This window comes from Odocoileus virginianus, chromosome 25, assembly GCF_023699985.2.
Source record: "Odocoileus virginianus isolate 20LAN1187 ecotype Illinois chromosome 25, Ovbor_1.2, whole genome shotgun sequence".
Lineage (NCBI taxonomy): Eukaryota > Metazoa > Chordata > Mammalia > Artiodactyla > Cervidae > Odocoileus > Odocoileus virginianus.
Window position 1 is genome coordinate 47,425,065 of NC_069698.1, and position 13,165 is coordinate 47,438,229.

Consider the following 13,165-nt stretch of genomic DNA (forward strand, 5'->3'; position numbering starts at 1 on the left):
TTAAACATATGAGAGGATTCACAGTGTGTTCCTTTTGTATTCCCGGCTGTGACCTCTGGGAGCCCAGGTAGAGAGTGAAAGAAATGTTGTTTATGCAGGAGGGGTGATGCTATCAGTGCAAGAGGGTTGAAACTTGCATGAAATTGTTTCAGGCACCGTAGCTGTGTCTGGGATCACAGTTGGAAGAACACATATATAACGGAGGGTACAAGGGGTACCCAATACACAATGTGCATTTAATGCTCAAACATCCTCGTGAGAAAGACAAGCATTATGTGCTATAGACCTTTCCAGACGCAAGAGAAAGAAAAGTAAAAAAGATTTATAAATTTGCCTGTTTGTTCATCAAAGATCTAGTAGAATCCCATCTCTTGAATTAACCTATTCTTGTTCTTTCCTGAGCTTTTTTTTTTTAACCTACTTTTTTTTAACCAAGAGCCTTGAGTATACCTCCTACTACAGAGATTGCTTTATCTGAATAGACTTCAGCTCCTTTAGATCTAGTTTCATTAGCCTCATGAGTAGTATTCATAAGAAAGAGAGAAACAAAAATAAATGTAGAGTTTAGGAGAAGAACGTTAAGGAAAAATGAGCTAATTTCTCTTAAAAAGATTTGCATTAACCATAATACTTAATAATAGACCAAGAGAAATACATGATTATCCTTCAGGAAGATATTGCTAGAAATTCTGAGTGCAATGACAAACCCTATATTATTCACTTTACTTATCATTATTGATGTCACATTAAAATGTTCCCTTCCTCAATAACTACCACTATGAATAAGAATAGTAAAAAACAAATCAAACACACACACACAAAACCTCTCTTTCACAGTCACATATACATAATTTTAATACCAGCAACCCCAAAATTGAAGATGAGCTTACTGCTAATATTTTTTTTTTAAATAAGAGATAAAGGTGATTTCTATGTAACTTGACAGATTTCTTCTCTTCCCTCTGAATTCTCCCAACATAAACACCGTCACTCCCAGAAGCTTTTCTCTGAAAATTGAAAAAAGAAAAAAGTAAAATTGCCAAACCATGACGTCTCGCTAATCTGTAAACTGCATTCCCATTTTGGTGAGTCAGACTGAAGGAGCAAGGAGTCAGTCAGGATAGAATCATGGGGAAGTCCTTGAGAGGGAGAAGTAGTGTAACTGGACGTCAAAGTAACATAGATGTGGAATAAAGACTTCACATCAAGCATGGAAGAACGTATCCCCGCTGTGTGTGCCTTGTTATATAAAATAACATGCTGATGACGTAAAAACCAACAACAGAAAAGGCACCAGGAAAATAAAAATACAACAGCGGTGGAAGAGGTGATAGATGAGGTAAGGGAAAGCATGCCAAAAGCACCTACTCTGGGTATACACAAAAAAATGCTTTAAAACTACAGCTCCTACTTTGACTAGCAGAATATTACAGCATGTTTGGATCCAATTGTGGTTATATATCTACAGCAATTGCAACTGTATTTTTTCTTCATGGGGATCTTACTTGATTATTTTTACCATGATGTGGTCCTTCAGCAAAATTTTTGTTTTTATTGTTACTGAGACAACCAGTCATTTTATCTTTGATTTGAATTTTTTAAATAATTTTTCATTAGAGCTGCCAGAGTATTATGAACTTTCTTTAGCTTTACATGGACTCTTTGGACTGGATGAAGAGATCAAATCACTATTGGAACTAATACATTTTTGACTTGAAGCATTTAACGATAGTGACATAATACTGGCTTCATTCATCCTTAGTGAAGCTTTTCTTTTGTTAATGGAAGAGCACATCATCAACTACTGCTTCATCTGTGCTTTTGTTGTTTGGGTGTGTGTGTGTGTGAACGTACACATGCATGCGTGCATGCGTATGTTTTACCTGTACAAGAAAACTTAGGATTTAACATGGTGAATATTATTTAGAGTAATTATTTGACCTAAATGAAATGTATGCATCAGAGTGATATATGAACAGAGTTTTCACAACTGCTAGTGATAAATAACCATTTTTGGAAGTAATCTTTTTAAAACTTCTGACTTTTTAAATAGATGCTGATGCTTCTCCAGCAAAATTGTCTCTTTGACTTTTCATCTGGTAAGTGATACTTCTGACCCTGTGGTGGAGAGTAAATGTCAAGAAATTGACATATTTCACCATGTTTCACCATATTTCACCATATATGACCATAAGTCATATTTCACAATCAACTTGCTTTAAGAATAGAAACTAAGCATTCACACCTTTAAATTAAAATATGAACTTTTAGCTTTAGTTCATTGCTCCTAATAAGATATTTTTTTTGCAAAGTCTAAAAAAATAAAAATTCTCCCAAACAATAAAATAAATAGTTGTAGATTTAAGCAGTACAATATGTGGCCAAGGCACTGCAGCAAGAGCATTTAGATTAATCTTTATATGCTATGTGCTTGTGCACGTAGTAATTTCTGACTCTTCGCAGCCTCATGGATGGTAGCCCGCCAGGCTCCTCTGTCCATAGGATAGTTTTCAGGCAAGAATATTGGAATGGGCTGTCATTTCCTGCTCCGGGGGATCTTCCCATCCCAGGGGTCTAACCCGAGTCTCTTGGCCTCCTCCATTGGCAGAGGGATGCTTTACCATTGTACCGCCCGGGAAGCCAGTATATGCTGAGTACCACCCTCAGTTTTATGCCCATGTTTTATGTACGCCTAATCAGTAATCCTAAATTTCCCACTATCTCCACCTACTGGTAGCTTGGTGTATATTATTGCATCTTGCAGGATGTGGAAATAGCCATAGCAGTACTGGCTAGGTTAGTCATGTCAGTCTATGGCAAAACCAATACAATATTGTAAAGTAATTAGCCTCCAACTAAATAAGTTTATATTAAAAAAAGAAAATGACAAATGAACCTCCACCAAGATTTGAACATGTGAGCTGTCCTACCACTGTATTTAAGTGTAGTGTGTTTTCTGTGATCCCTCAGCAATAAAAGGAGTAGTTCCATTTTTTTTCAGGCAGAGCAAAGAATAGGATATGGCTTGTCTTCAGATTTAACACCGGTTAAAGTGAAAACTGTTCACCCTGTATGCATCTTATAAGCACTCCACTAGATGAAGCCATAGCAAAAGCAAAGTGGAAGTTTCCTAAACCAATCATACTTATGTTAACTCAATTATTCATTACATATAAAAAGTGAGAAATCTAAGACAATTACCAAGTGGGACTGGATGCTGAGACAAACAGAATAAACCAAGACATATGGTTACTCTGTGGGTGAGAATCTAGGTCATCTGTACCTTTTAGTAATATTGTCCTTGACTTAATGGATAAAAGTTTGGAGCACAACTGCTGACTCAGGTGTGATAAGCTGCCTAAACATTTAGTTAACTCTTGTAACATGAGAATGTTTGCATTGTTTTTGAGTTTCATTTTCCTTTTGTTTGTTTTTTCTCTAAGTTAATCTCATCAACAGATCAACTTAAAAAGTGGTTGCAAACCAACTGTGTTAATGATTGTACAAAAAATGCTGGGCTTATTTCTAATAAGTATTGAGGATGTATTAGATGTTTTCAATCATAAATTAATTAGACATTTCATTTGCTTGAAAGCAGGAAATCTGGGGCAACTGAAATTCTCACCAAATATAACTCACTAACTTCTTACTGAATATATTATTTTAGAATCTATCTATGAGTAATCTTTCTTCCAAAATTATGTGATGTAGTCAATTGAATATACCTTATAATTTATAATTATTTATATAGAAATATACAAGTTTCTAACCCCCTACAAAACCAAAGGTCACAGTTACTAGTAGTCTTAAAATGTAGTCTTAAAAATGTAATTTCAGATTTTACCGTATTAACAGAATATATTTACTCCTTCTGTTACAGAAGGAGTAAACATGAAAGATGTAATAATTTCTTCCAAACCTAAAGGACACTGAACAATTTTACTTTTTAAATTGAAAAAATTTAAAGTATGAATACAAGATGCAGAAATAGACAGCCAGATATTTAGAATTAGATTTGAAGACATGTCCTAAGTTGCTTCAGTTGTGCCTCTTTGTGACCCTGTGAACTGTAGCCCACCAGACTCCTCTGTCCATGGAATTCTCCAGGCAAGAACACTGGGGTGGGCTGTCATGCCCTCCCCCACTGATGAAACGAAGCAAGCAAAATGATAAAACCAATATATGGATGTCATATACCATACTTTATTTAAACTTAAGCATTTTCCCTACTAGTAAAATTTGAAATAGATGCATTTGGGGAAATAACAGGAGAAATAAACAGGAAATAAATGTGCTTCAGTATCACATGTCTATATAGCTACAAGGTAGTAGTTATGGCACCTTTCTTCAATGAATACATTTTCAGTTACTGGTATTGAAATTATTCCTAATCCATAGTAGGTAACAGTAGAAGTCAAATTTATAAGCTAAAGGTAAAACAAGAGGTCAACAGATATGTAGTATCGCATTACAATTCTAGGTGTAGTAGGTATTGTATTCAAGTATGATATTAGTAGAAGCCAGATCCACAGGTCGGTTGGAAAGAAAGACACCGGCCACTCCTAGAAGAGAAGGTCGGACGGTAAAAGCTGGATCTACAACTTAGGGATGAGAAAATGTTGGGGCTATGACCCACTGATTGGAAACCACCGGATCCAAACCCCAGAGATGGGAAGACATGACCAACAGATTGAAAATTACTGGAACCGAAGCCCAGAGACCCAGAGCAAGTCGTCTGGCAGGGACTGAAGAACGTGGAGGTCCTCGGGCGGTAGCAGGACGTCTGGCAGGGACTGGACAACACAGTCTGTGTCCTGATGGGCTCACAGCAGGTCTCCTGGCTGTAGAGAGAGGAGTCCAGCTGGCAGGAGCTGCGAGGGCAGAGGTCGGCGCTGTAGACCAGGTTGCTGGGGAAGGAGGAGCCACAGGAGGCGCCTGAATAGCGCAGGTGGTTCCGGAGGGAGCGGGAGGAGAAGTTTCCAGAGCAGCAGTTGTAGGACATCTTCGCAGGTGATGTGAGTTTCGATGGGAAGGTCTGAGTCTGAATGTCACTTCTTGGACAGGGGCGTTTATATATCTTTATCATTGGCTGTGTCATCCACGTGGCTCATAAAAACAAGGTACCATCATCTTTTTAATTGAATCCAAAAGATCAGCATAGTTATACACATGGAGTGTTTGTGGTTTCACAGCTGAAGAGTATAATCATGTTTGTGCCTTGAAATTCAGGTAATAGCATGAAATCTTCAAAGCTCTTAGTCATCCTTTTCTACCAAAGTCGCCAAGCAGATCACTCAGAAAACTTTAGAGGCAGTGACGGGGCTGAGGGAAGCTGGCTTAATTAAAAATAATTGAATCCCCTTTCACAATCTGTCTCGAAATTGTTGCTATCTGGAGAGCAAAATCGCTAACTGATCTACTCAAAGTCGTTTTTTAAACAAGAGCATACACTGATTGTTACCAGGAAGTGGCAGGTTTACCTAATGGGTGATGCCATAAAGAAGGGGCAATGGTAACACACAAGATGTAGGACGATTATTTTTTTAATTGAACCTCGATGTTAATGGCTTTCATGTAATATTAAATGAGAGATCCCCTTATTTCTTAGCTTCTGCTTAAAACTGTATGCAAACTAGCAGGAGTCATCTTAGCTATTCACTCTTTTATGCGTGCGTGTGTGTGTGGTAAGACACTTCAGTCATATCTGAATCTTTGAAATTCTATGACTGTAATCCACCAGGCTCTTCTGTCCATGGGATTCTCCAGGCAAAAATATTGGATTGGATTGTCATGCCCTCCTCCAGGGGATCTTCGTGACACAGGGATCAAACCCTGGGTCAGGCACCTCATATTCTGGCAGGCAGGTTCTTTTCCACTAGCACTGCCTGGGAAGCCTGTGTATTTACTGTGGAATGAATTAAATATTATAGATTTCTTTATATTGTTTTGGAAAGTTAGAGGTTATTTATCTAAGATAATTTTCAGTTCAGTTCAGTTCAGTTCAGTCACTCAGTCGTGTCCAACTCTTTGTGACCCCATGAATCATAGCACGCCAGTCTTCCCTGTCCATCACCAACTCCCAGAGTTTACTCAAACTCATGCCCATCGAGTCAGTGATGCCATCCAGACATCTCATCCTCTGTCATCCCCTTCTCCTCCTGCCCCCAATCCCTCCCAGCATCAGGGTCTTTTCCAATGAGTCAGCTCTTCGCATGAGGTGACCAAACTACTGGAGTTTCAGCATCAGTCCTTCCAATGAACACCCAGGACTGATCTCCTTTAGGATGGACTGGTTGGATCTTCTTGCAGTCCAAGGGACTGTCAAGAGTCTTCTCCAACACCACAGTTCAAAAGCATCAATTTTTCGGCTCTCAGATTTCTTCACAGTCCAACTCTCACATCCATACATGACCACTGGAAAAACCATAGCCTTGACCAGACGGACCTTTGTTGGCAAAGAGACATCAAAAAATAAGAACAAAATATGTGACAAAAATGCTCAATGTATTTCTCTCTCTACTCAGGGGCAATGTTTTCCATCAGAAAGACTCCCTAAAATCTGGAAAATGCCTTTGTTTTAAAGAAATTTTATAAGGTATTTGCCTTGAAGTATTTGACCAATATAGCCATCTTAAGGAGATTCTTCCTCTGCCTCTGAAAGCAACATACATGACTCTGACTTAAACTGTTCTTAGGAGTTTCTGACAAGTCTCATACAATTTCTAAAGTAGTGGTCATTTTTTGTTGTTATTCTATGACTTGTATTCCTTCTCTGTGTAGTAGGGTAATGAAGATTGACACCTTGAAGAAGAGAGATTGAGAAGCTTTATCTTCCTGTGGCTTCTGCGCTATTTGATTTGTTCATATCATAGAAAAGAAAAAACATTTCCCTTCTACCTTTGAACAAAGTACTTGTGGCCAAAAAATTCCATTTTGTTGAGAAAAGAATGTTCAGTATTATTTAATATCTTATCTCATAGAATATTCTTCTACAGAAATAGCCTATATGAGTGGATGATATTGAAGCAAGCAAATTCAATCTAGCTGAGTGAAATATTTATATGGATGCTTTGACATTATGAACAAAACAGGAAGGTTTGGAATCTACTAGAAAGCAATTTTCTATTCATAATTAAGAAGCCTGATAAATAAGAATTGTTTATTTTAGAAACAGAGCACAAGCTATGTTACCTACCAAATATATGGAATATGACTGAAGATCAATTTGTGTACTGAAACATTCAAAGTCATAAAGTCTATAATTTAGAAGGGAGTTTAGCAGTTACCTCCAGTACTCTGCCACATTGGAATCCCATTTACAATATCTTATCAGATGGATATCTAATACATGTCCCCAAGATGGACATCTCAATTACCCGCTAAAGTAACTAATTTTAGATTCTCAGTTGAATCTTTCCTAAAAACTTCCAGTTAGTAATCTCAAATCTTCATAGAATGAGTCTCAGCTCATTTCCACTGGATAATATATCAGTTTTTGAAGACAGATGTCTTAAGAGATTTGCCCATCACCACAGTTTATTTTAAGCTGTTCCCTGTACACATGTGCTGCTCTATTTACAGTTAGCAATGATGAACTTTATGGGAGAGTCTAGAAAAAATACTTGTATTAGTTCTCTATGAAAAATATATAAATAAAATTATATATGATTTATAATTATATATATCCATAAAATTGAATATATTTACCACATCAGAGGTAAATTCTAAAGGATTCATTCTCTTTTTTATATTAGCATTCATTTTAGTACTCTCTACCCTCATTTCAATCTACAAAGGTCATTTGTAATTATGAATTTTTTTGATTTGATCTTTCTATGAAGTTTACAGGTAGTAGGCATTTTTCTTACTTCTTGATTTTACTTACTTTCTTTGGTAAAAATCCCGCCATATGAGAGAAAACTAAGGGACTAAAGGTTCATTTTTTAAATGTATAGAGCTTACTATTTTGTTCTGAATGATGTCAACACCACTAAAAATGACTTTAACTCTATGTGGAGATTTTTTTTTTAAATTAAATTTATTGATGTGATCTCTCAAGAAGCAAGTCAACTTCAGAATAAGGGTTTCTTAAGAATTTTTACAATGGAAACTTCAAAGCGCTGCTGAAAATGTGGAGCCCTTATTCTTAAATCAAAAACTCACACATACAAGAGCAGCTTGGGTACCTATGCTATAAGCAGACTAGAACATAAATGTGTTAGATGCTCATTTAACATTTTTACCAATTAAGGATCATAAGTGGGTTATTTTTTCTATAAAGTAAACAAGATTTGGGATGTAAAAGAGATATTGATTTTTCCCCCCCTCTATTCCTAAACTTGGAACAAAATGAATGTTCCCTCCTTATTACAAAGTACTTTTTAGAGCTTTAAATACAATGAAGTTCTCACTGTGTTACCCACTCAATACACTATCTTGAAGGATAGGATGAATAAAACCCCAATCTTATAGGTACAATTATGGTGCAATCAGAGTCACCTACCCAAGCTAGATGAATGAGAAATAACATTTTTGCTTCATGAACAACTGCTTTGAAAATCTAATGAAATTCTTTCATTTAAAAGTCTGTAATCATGAAAAAGGTCTTTGAAGGTTAATGCATTTCATTTTGACTGGAGCCTAATTAAGCGTTCTTATTAAAATGAACACATGTTATTACACCCATTGCTAGAGTATTTAAGTATCTGGTGTAGAAGGTAACATTCACAGTCACAAACTTCCCTGTGCAACTCAGCTGAACTCAGAACTCCCGACAGACAACATGTCTTTCAACTGCAGCACAGGAAACTTCTCCTCCCGTTCCCTTGGAGGTTACTTGGGGGTCCCAGTTTCCACCTGTGAGTCCTTCTACCCCAGCTGTGTTATCTACTCCCCCAGCACTTTCCAGCTGGGCTCCACTCTCTGCGGTGGCTGTCAGGAGAGCTTCTTTAGGCCCATCAGCTTCCAGACACCCTGTGCTGTGACCAGATCTTTCCAGACATCCTGCTCCCATCCACAGAATTTCATCTTCCACCGTCCCTGCCAGACAACTTACACTGGATCTCTAGGGTTTGGCAATATTGGCATTGGGTCTTTTGGTTGTGGAAATACTGGCTTCCAGTCTCTGGGCTGTGGATCCAACTTCTGCTCCCCAACTTACATTTCCTCCAGGAGTTGCCGGTCATCTTGTTACTAACCAGCCTTTAGCTCATGCTTTTGTGAATCAACTTTCTGAATGACTCCAGTCACCTCATGGTTTTATCTATGCCTTATGAAGTTTTAACCCTCGGCATTTCAAACATTTTTGATAACTGACCATCTTCATCACTGGGACTTGCTATCACAGTCCTTCTGGAAGCATACAATTCACTGTGGACAAAGCAATCTTGACCTTCTAATCAGACGTATGAGATATGTCTTGAATTTTCATTCCTGAGCCAATGCTCAGAATCATTCCTGTTGCTGTCTTACTCAGAATCCTCTTTTACTACTTTACTCCTAAGACTCTTTCACTTGTGCATTTCAAATAGATATGACATTTAAAATAAACTTATTTCTTTAGAATGAATTACAGCATTCCATTTTTTAATTCATATGGTACATTTAGTGAATGCATCCAGTACCTTCAACTGTGTTCACTAGCTAAACATTTTGTTCCTGTTTTCTTTGTTTCATTAATATTTTGCTGTGTAGAAAAAGGAAGTTTAGAGAATCTAAATATATAGCACATTTTATGTCTTAAGAGATTTATATCTTCTCCTAGGTGCATTTTTTTCATCTAATTACTTTAGAAAATTTCATTTTTAGGTAGACATTTGTTGAAAAATACTTACTGAGTTCTGGTTATAGTCCAGGCATTCATGCTGAATGAAGACTTAAATTCCCTCCCTTCACAGAGTTCACACACACACACAAGTTTAACTTACTGTCATTTAGCAAGTGCAATAATGTCTATAAAAGCATGTTTCAATGGGAACACAAAGAACAGGAAGTTCAGAAAAGGGTGAGAATATCACGAAAAACTGATCAGTGACAATAATATTACTAGTTCATGCAAAAAATAAACCATGCTCATGTAATATGTTAGTTGCAGTCCTTTGAGAGATAGCAATGGTCTAGGATTTGACATGACAGATATTTGTTGAGGAAAATACCTGCCAGTGAAAATGGGGAGATAGATGGAGGATTCTGGGAGAGCTGCCAGACAGCAATGCTGGTCTGAACTCAGTGAAGGGAAGATGGAAGGAAGGAAGTTTGGGTTAGAATAACTTTCTTCAAGCCAGTTCTAAGTTTTGATGAGTCACTTGCAAGTCACAGAGACAGCCCTGCCTGCATATCCTTGCCAAGTTCAGTCACTGGCCAAGAACAGGTCACAGCATGACCTTGGCATAAATATGGGGGCACACTCAGAGACTTAACAGCTGGGGCTGTAAGTCAGTTATGCTCCCTGCAGTGGGACATATGAGAGCTACATTTCCATAGCTTCCATATTCAGAAATGCACCCTGATTTCAAGTAAGCCAAAGTAACGACCAATAGCAAAATAATAAATGAAAACAGACTTTTCCATGAATTGCATTCAATATACTTTGTTTCATTTCCATTGATCCAAAAAAAGAAGGACTAATTACTGTATTAGATCCTGCATAGGATGCATTGAGTGAAAGTCAAACCCTGCAATGGAATGTGAGAAAAGAATTGAGAATTATTGGAGGGCTATGCTTGTTTTCCAGAGAAGGCAATGGCACTCCACTCCAGTACTCTTACCTGGAAAATCCCATGGATGGAGGAGCCTGGTAAAGCTGCAGTCCATGGGGTCACTAAGAGTCAGACACGCGTGAGCAACTTCACTTTCACTTTTTGCTTTCATGCATTGGAAAAGGAAATGGCAACCCACTCCAGTATCCTTGCCTGGAGAATCCCAGGGACGGCAGAGCCTAGTGGCCTGACGTCTATGGGGCTGCACAGAGTTGGACACGACTTAAGTGACTTAGCAGCATGCTTGATCTAGAAAAAGCAGAGGAACCAGAGATCAAATTGCCAACATCCATTGGATCATAGAAAAAGCAAGAGAATTCCAGAAAAACATCTACTTCTGCTTCATCACTGACTCAATGGACATAAGTTTGAGCAAGCTCCAGGAGTTGGAGATATACAGGGAAGACCAACACGCCTGAGTCCATGGGGTTGCAAAGAGATGGACACGACTGAGCAACTGAACTGAAAACCTTTGACTGTGTGGATCACAACAAACTTTGGAAAATTCTTAAAGAGATGGGAATACCAGACCACCTGACCTGCCTCCATAGAAACCTGTATGCAGGCCAAGGAACAATAGATAGAACGAGACCTGGAGCAACAGACTGGTTCCAAATTGGGAAAGGAATGTGTCAAGTCTGTATACTGTCACCCTGGTTATTTAAATTCTATGAAGAGCACATCATGTGAAATACTGGGCTGAATGAAGTACAAGATAGAATATAGATTGCGGGGAGAAACATCAATAATCTCAGATATGCAGATGACACCACCCTAATGGCAGAAAGTGAAGAGGAACTAAAGAGCCTTTTGATCAGAAGAGAGTGAAAAAGTTGGCTTAAAACTCAACATTCAGAAAACTAAGATCATAGCATCTGGTCCCATCCCTTCATGGCAAATAGATGGAAAAACTATGGAAACAGTGACAGACTTTATTTTCTTGGGCTCCAAAATCATTGCAGATGGTGACTGCAGCCATGAAATTAAAAGATGCTTGCTCCTTGGAAGAAAAGCTATGCCAAACCTAGGCAGCATATTAAAAAACAGAGACATTCCTTTGCTGACAAAGATTCATATAGTCGAAGCTATATGGGTTTTTCCAGTAGTCATATATGAATGTGAGAGGTGGATCATAAAGGAGGCTGAGCACTGAAGAATCGATGCTTTTGAACTGTGGTGTTGGAGAAGACTCTTGAGAGTCCCTTGGACTGCAAGGAGATCCAACCAGTCCATTCTAAAAGAAATCAGTCCTGACTATTCGTTGGAAGGACTGATCCTGAGGCTGAAGCTCCAACACTTTGCCCCACCCGCACCCCCGATGAGAAGAGCTGACTCAGAAAAAATGCTGGGAAAGATTGAAGGCAGGAGGGGAAGGGGACGAGAGGTTGGATGGCATCACTGACACAATGGACAGGAGTTTGAGCAAACTCTGGGCGATTGGGAAGGACAGGGAAGCCTGGGGTGCTGCATTCCATGGGGTCACAGAATCAGAGATGACTGAGCGACTAAACAACAAATGTTTGATTTGAAATTCAACTAAATGTACTTAACAGGATCTATCAGGGCATAATTAGGACATTCCCTCATTTTTCTCCTGTTATAGAACTTTACACCTGACCCAAGGGCCATAACTTCTCTGAATTTCTGAACAATATCATGGACAGATCTATGATCACATTAAAAATATTTTTATTTCATACAAGTAGATAGATTTAATCTATAAATTAAAAGTCAGTCCTACTTTTAAAAGTCAGCTCCTCTTTTTCCTCTCTATTCAAGACTCTCTTGTGATTCCATGGGTCACCAATGACTTGAACTGGCCTGACCACTTTATTTACCTCTTTGGTCTTCCTTGTTTTCCATCACTGTGCTGCTCTTGGCTTCTGTTTAAGCCAAAGGGAAAGGTTAGGTGGAAACGAAATGACAGCTGAGGTGGTCTGTCTTAATCTGGTTTAGACCACTTGGGTCAACATGACCCAGTTGATTCAGAAAAATTTTCCTGGGAAAATGTTAGATTAAACCAACAAATCATTTCACTGTATGTTTCAGGAAACTACTGTAGTACTGGATACAGTAATCTGCAGACCTGAAAAATAGCCCCTTAATTAAGCAAGAGGCTTCTCCAGTAGCCCAGACCATAAAGAATCTGCCTGCAATACAGGAGACTCTGGTTCGATCCCTGGGTTAGGAATATCTCCTGCAGAAGGGAATGGCTATCCAGTCCAGTATTCTTGCTTGGAGAATCCCATGGACAGAGGAGCCTGGTGGGCTACAGTCCATGGGTTTGTAAATTCTGCAACAGTCAACTTTTATCAAGAGACTGGTGTCAATAGCTTCTCTTTGCCATGCCCATCAGTTCTATGCTATCTACTAATAAACTTGCCCAGTCCCAATCACACATTATTGAG

General features: G+C 38.4%; 2 protein-coding genes across 2 annotated transcripts; one reads left to right on the forward strand and one right to left on the reverse strand.

Moving 5' to 3' along the window:
• Positions 1–4,183: 4,183 nt before the first annotated feature.
• On the reverse strand, positions 4,184–5,027 carry LOC110142984 (keratin-associated protein 13-1-like). Its single transcript, XM_020902476.2, has one exon. The coding sequence runs from the start codon at positions 5,000–5,002 to the stop codon at positions 4,511–4,513; it is 492 nt and encodes a 163-aa protein (XP_020758135.1). The 5' UTR covers positions 5,003–5,027; the 3' UTR covers positions 4,184–4,510.
• A 3,714-nt stretch (positions 5,028–8,741) lies between these two features.
• KRTAP15-1 (keratin associated protein 15-1) lies at positions 8,742–9,490 on the forward strand. The gene has a single exon (XM_070455242.1). It carries the CDS (start codon positions 8,783–8,785, stop codon positions 9,194–9,196), a length of 414 nt encoding a protein of 137 aa, XP_070311343.1. The 5' UTR covers positions 8,742–8,782; the 3' UTR covers positions 9,197–9,490.
• Positions 9,491–13,165: the final 3,675 nt, after the last annotated feature.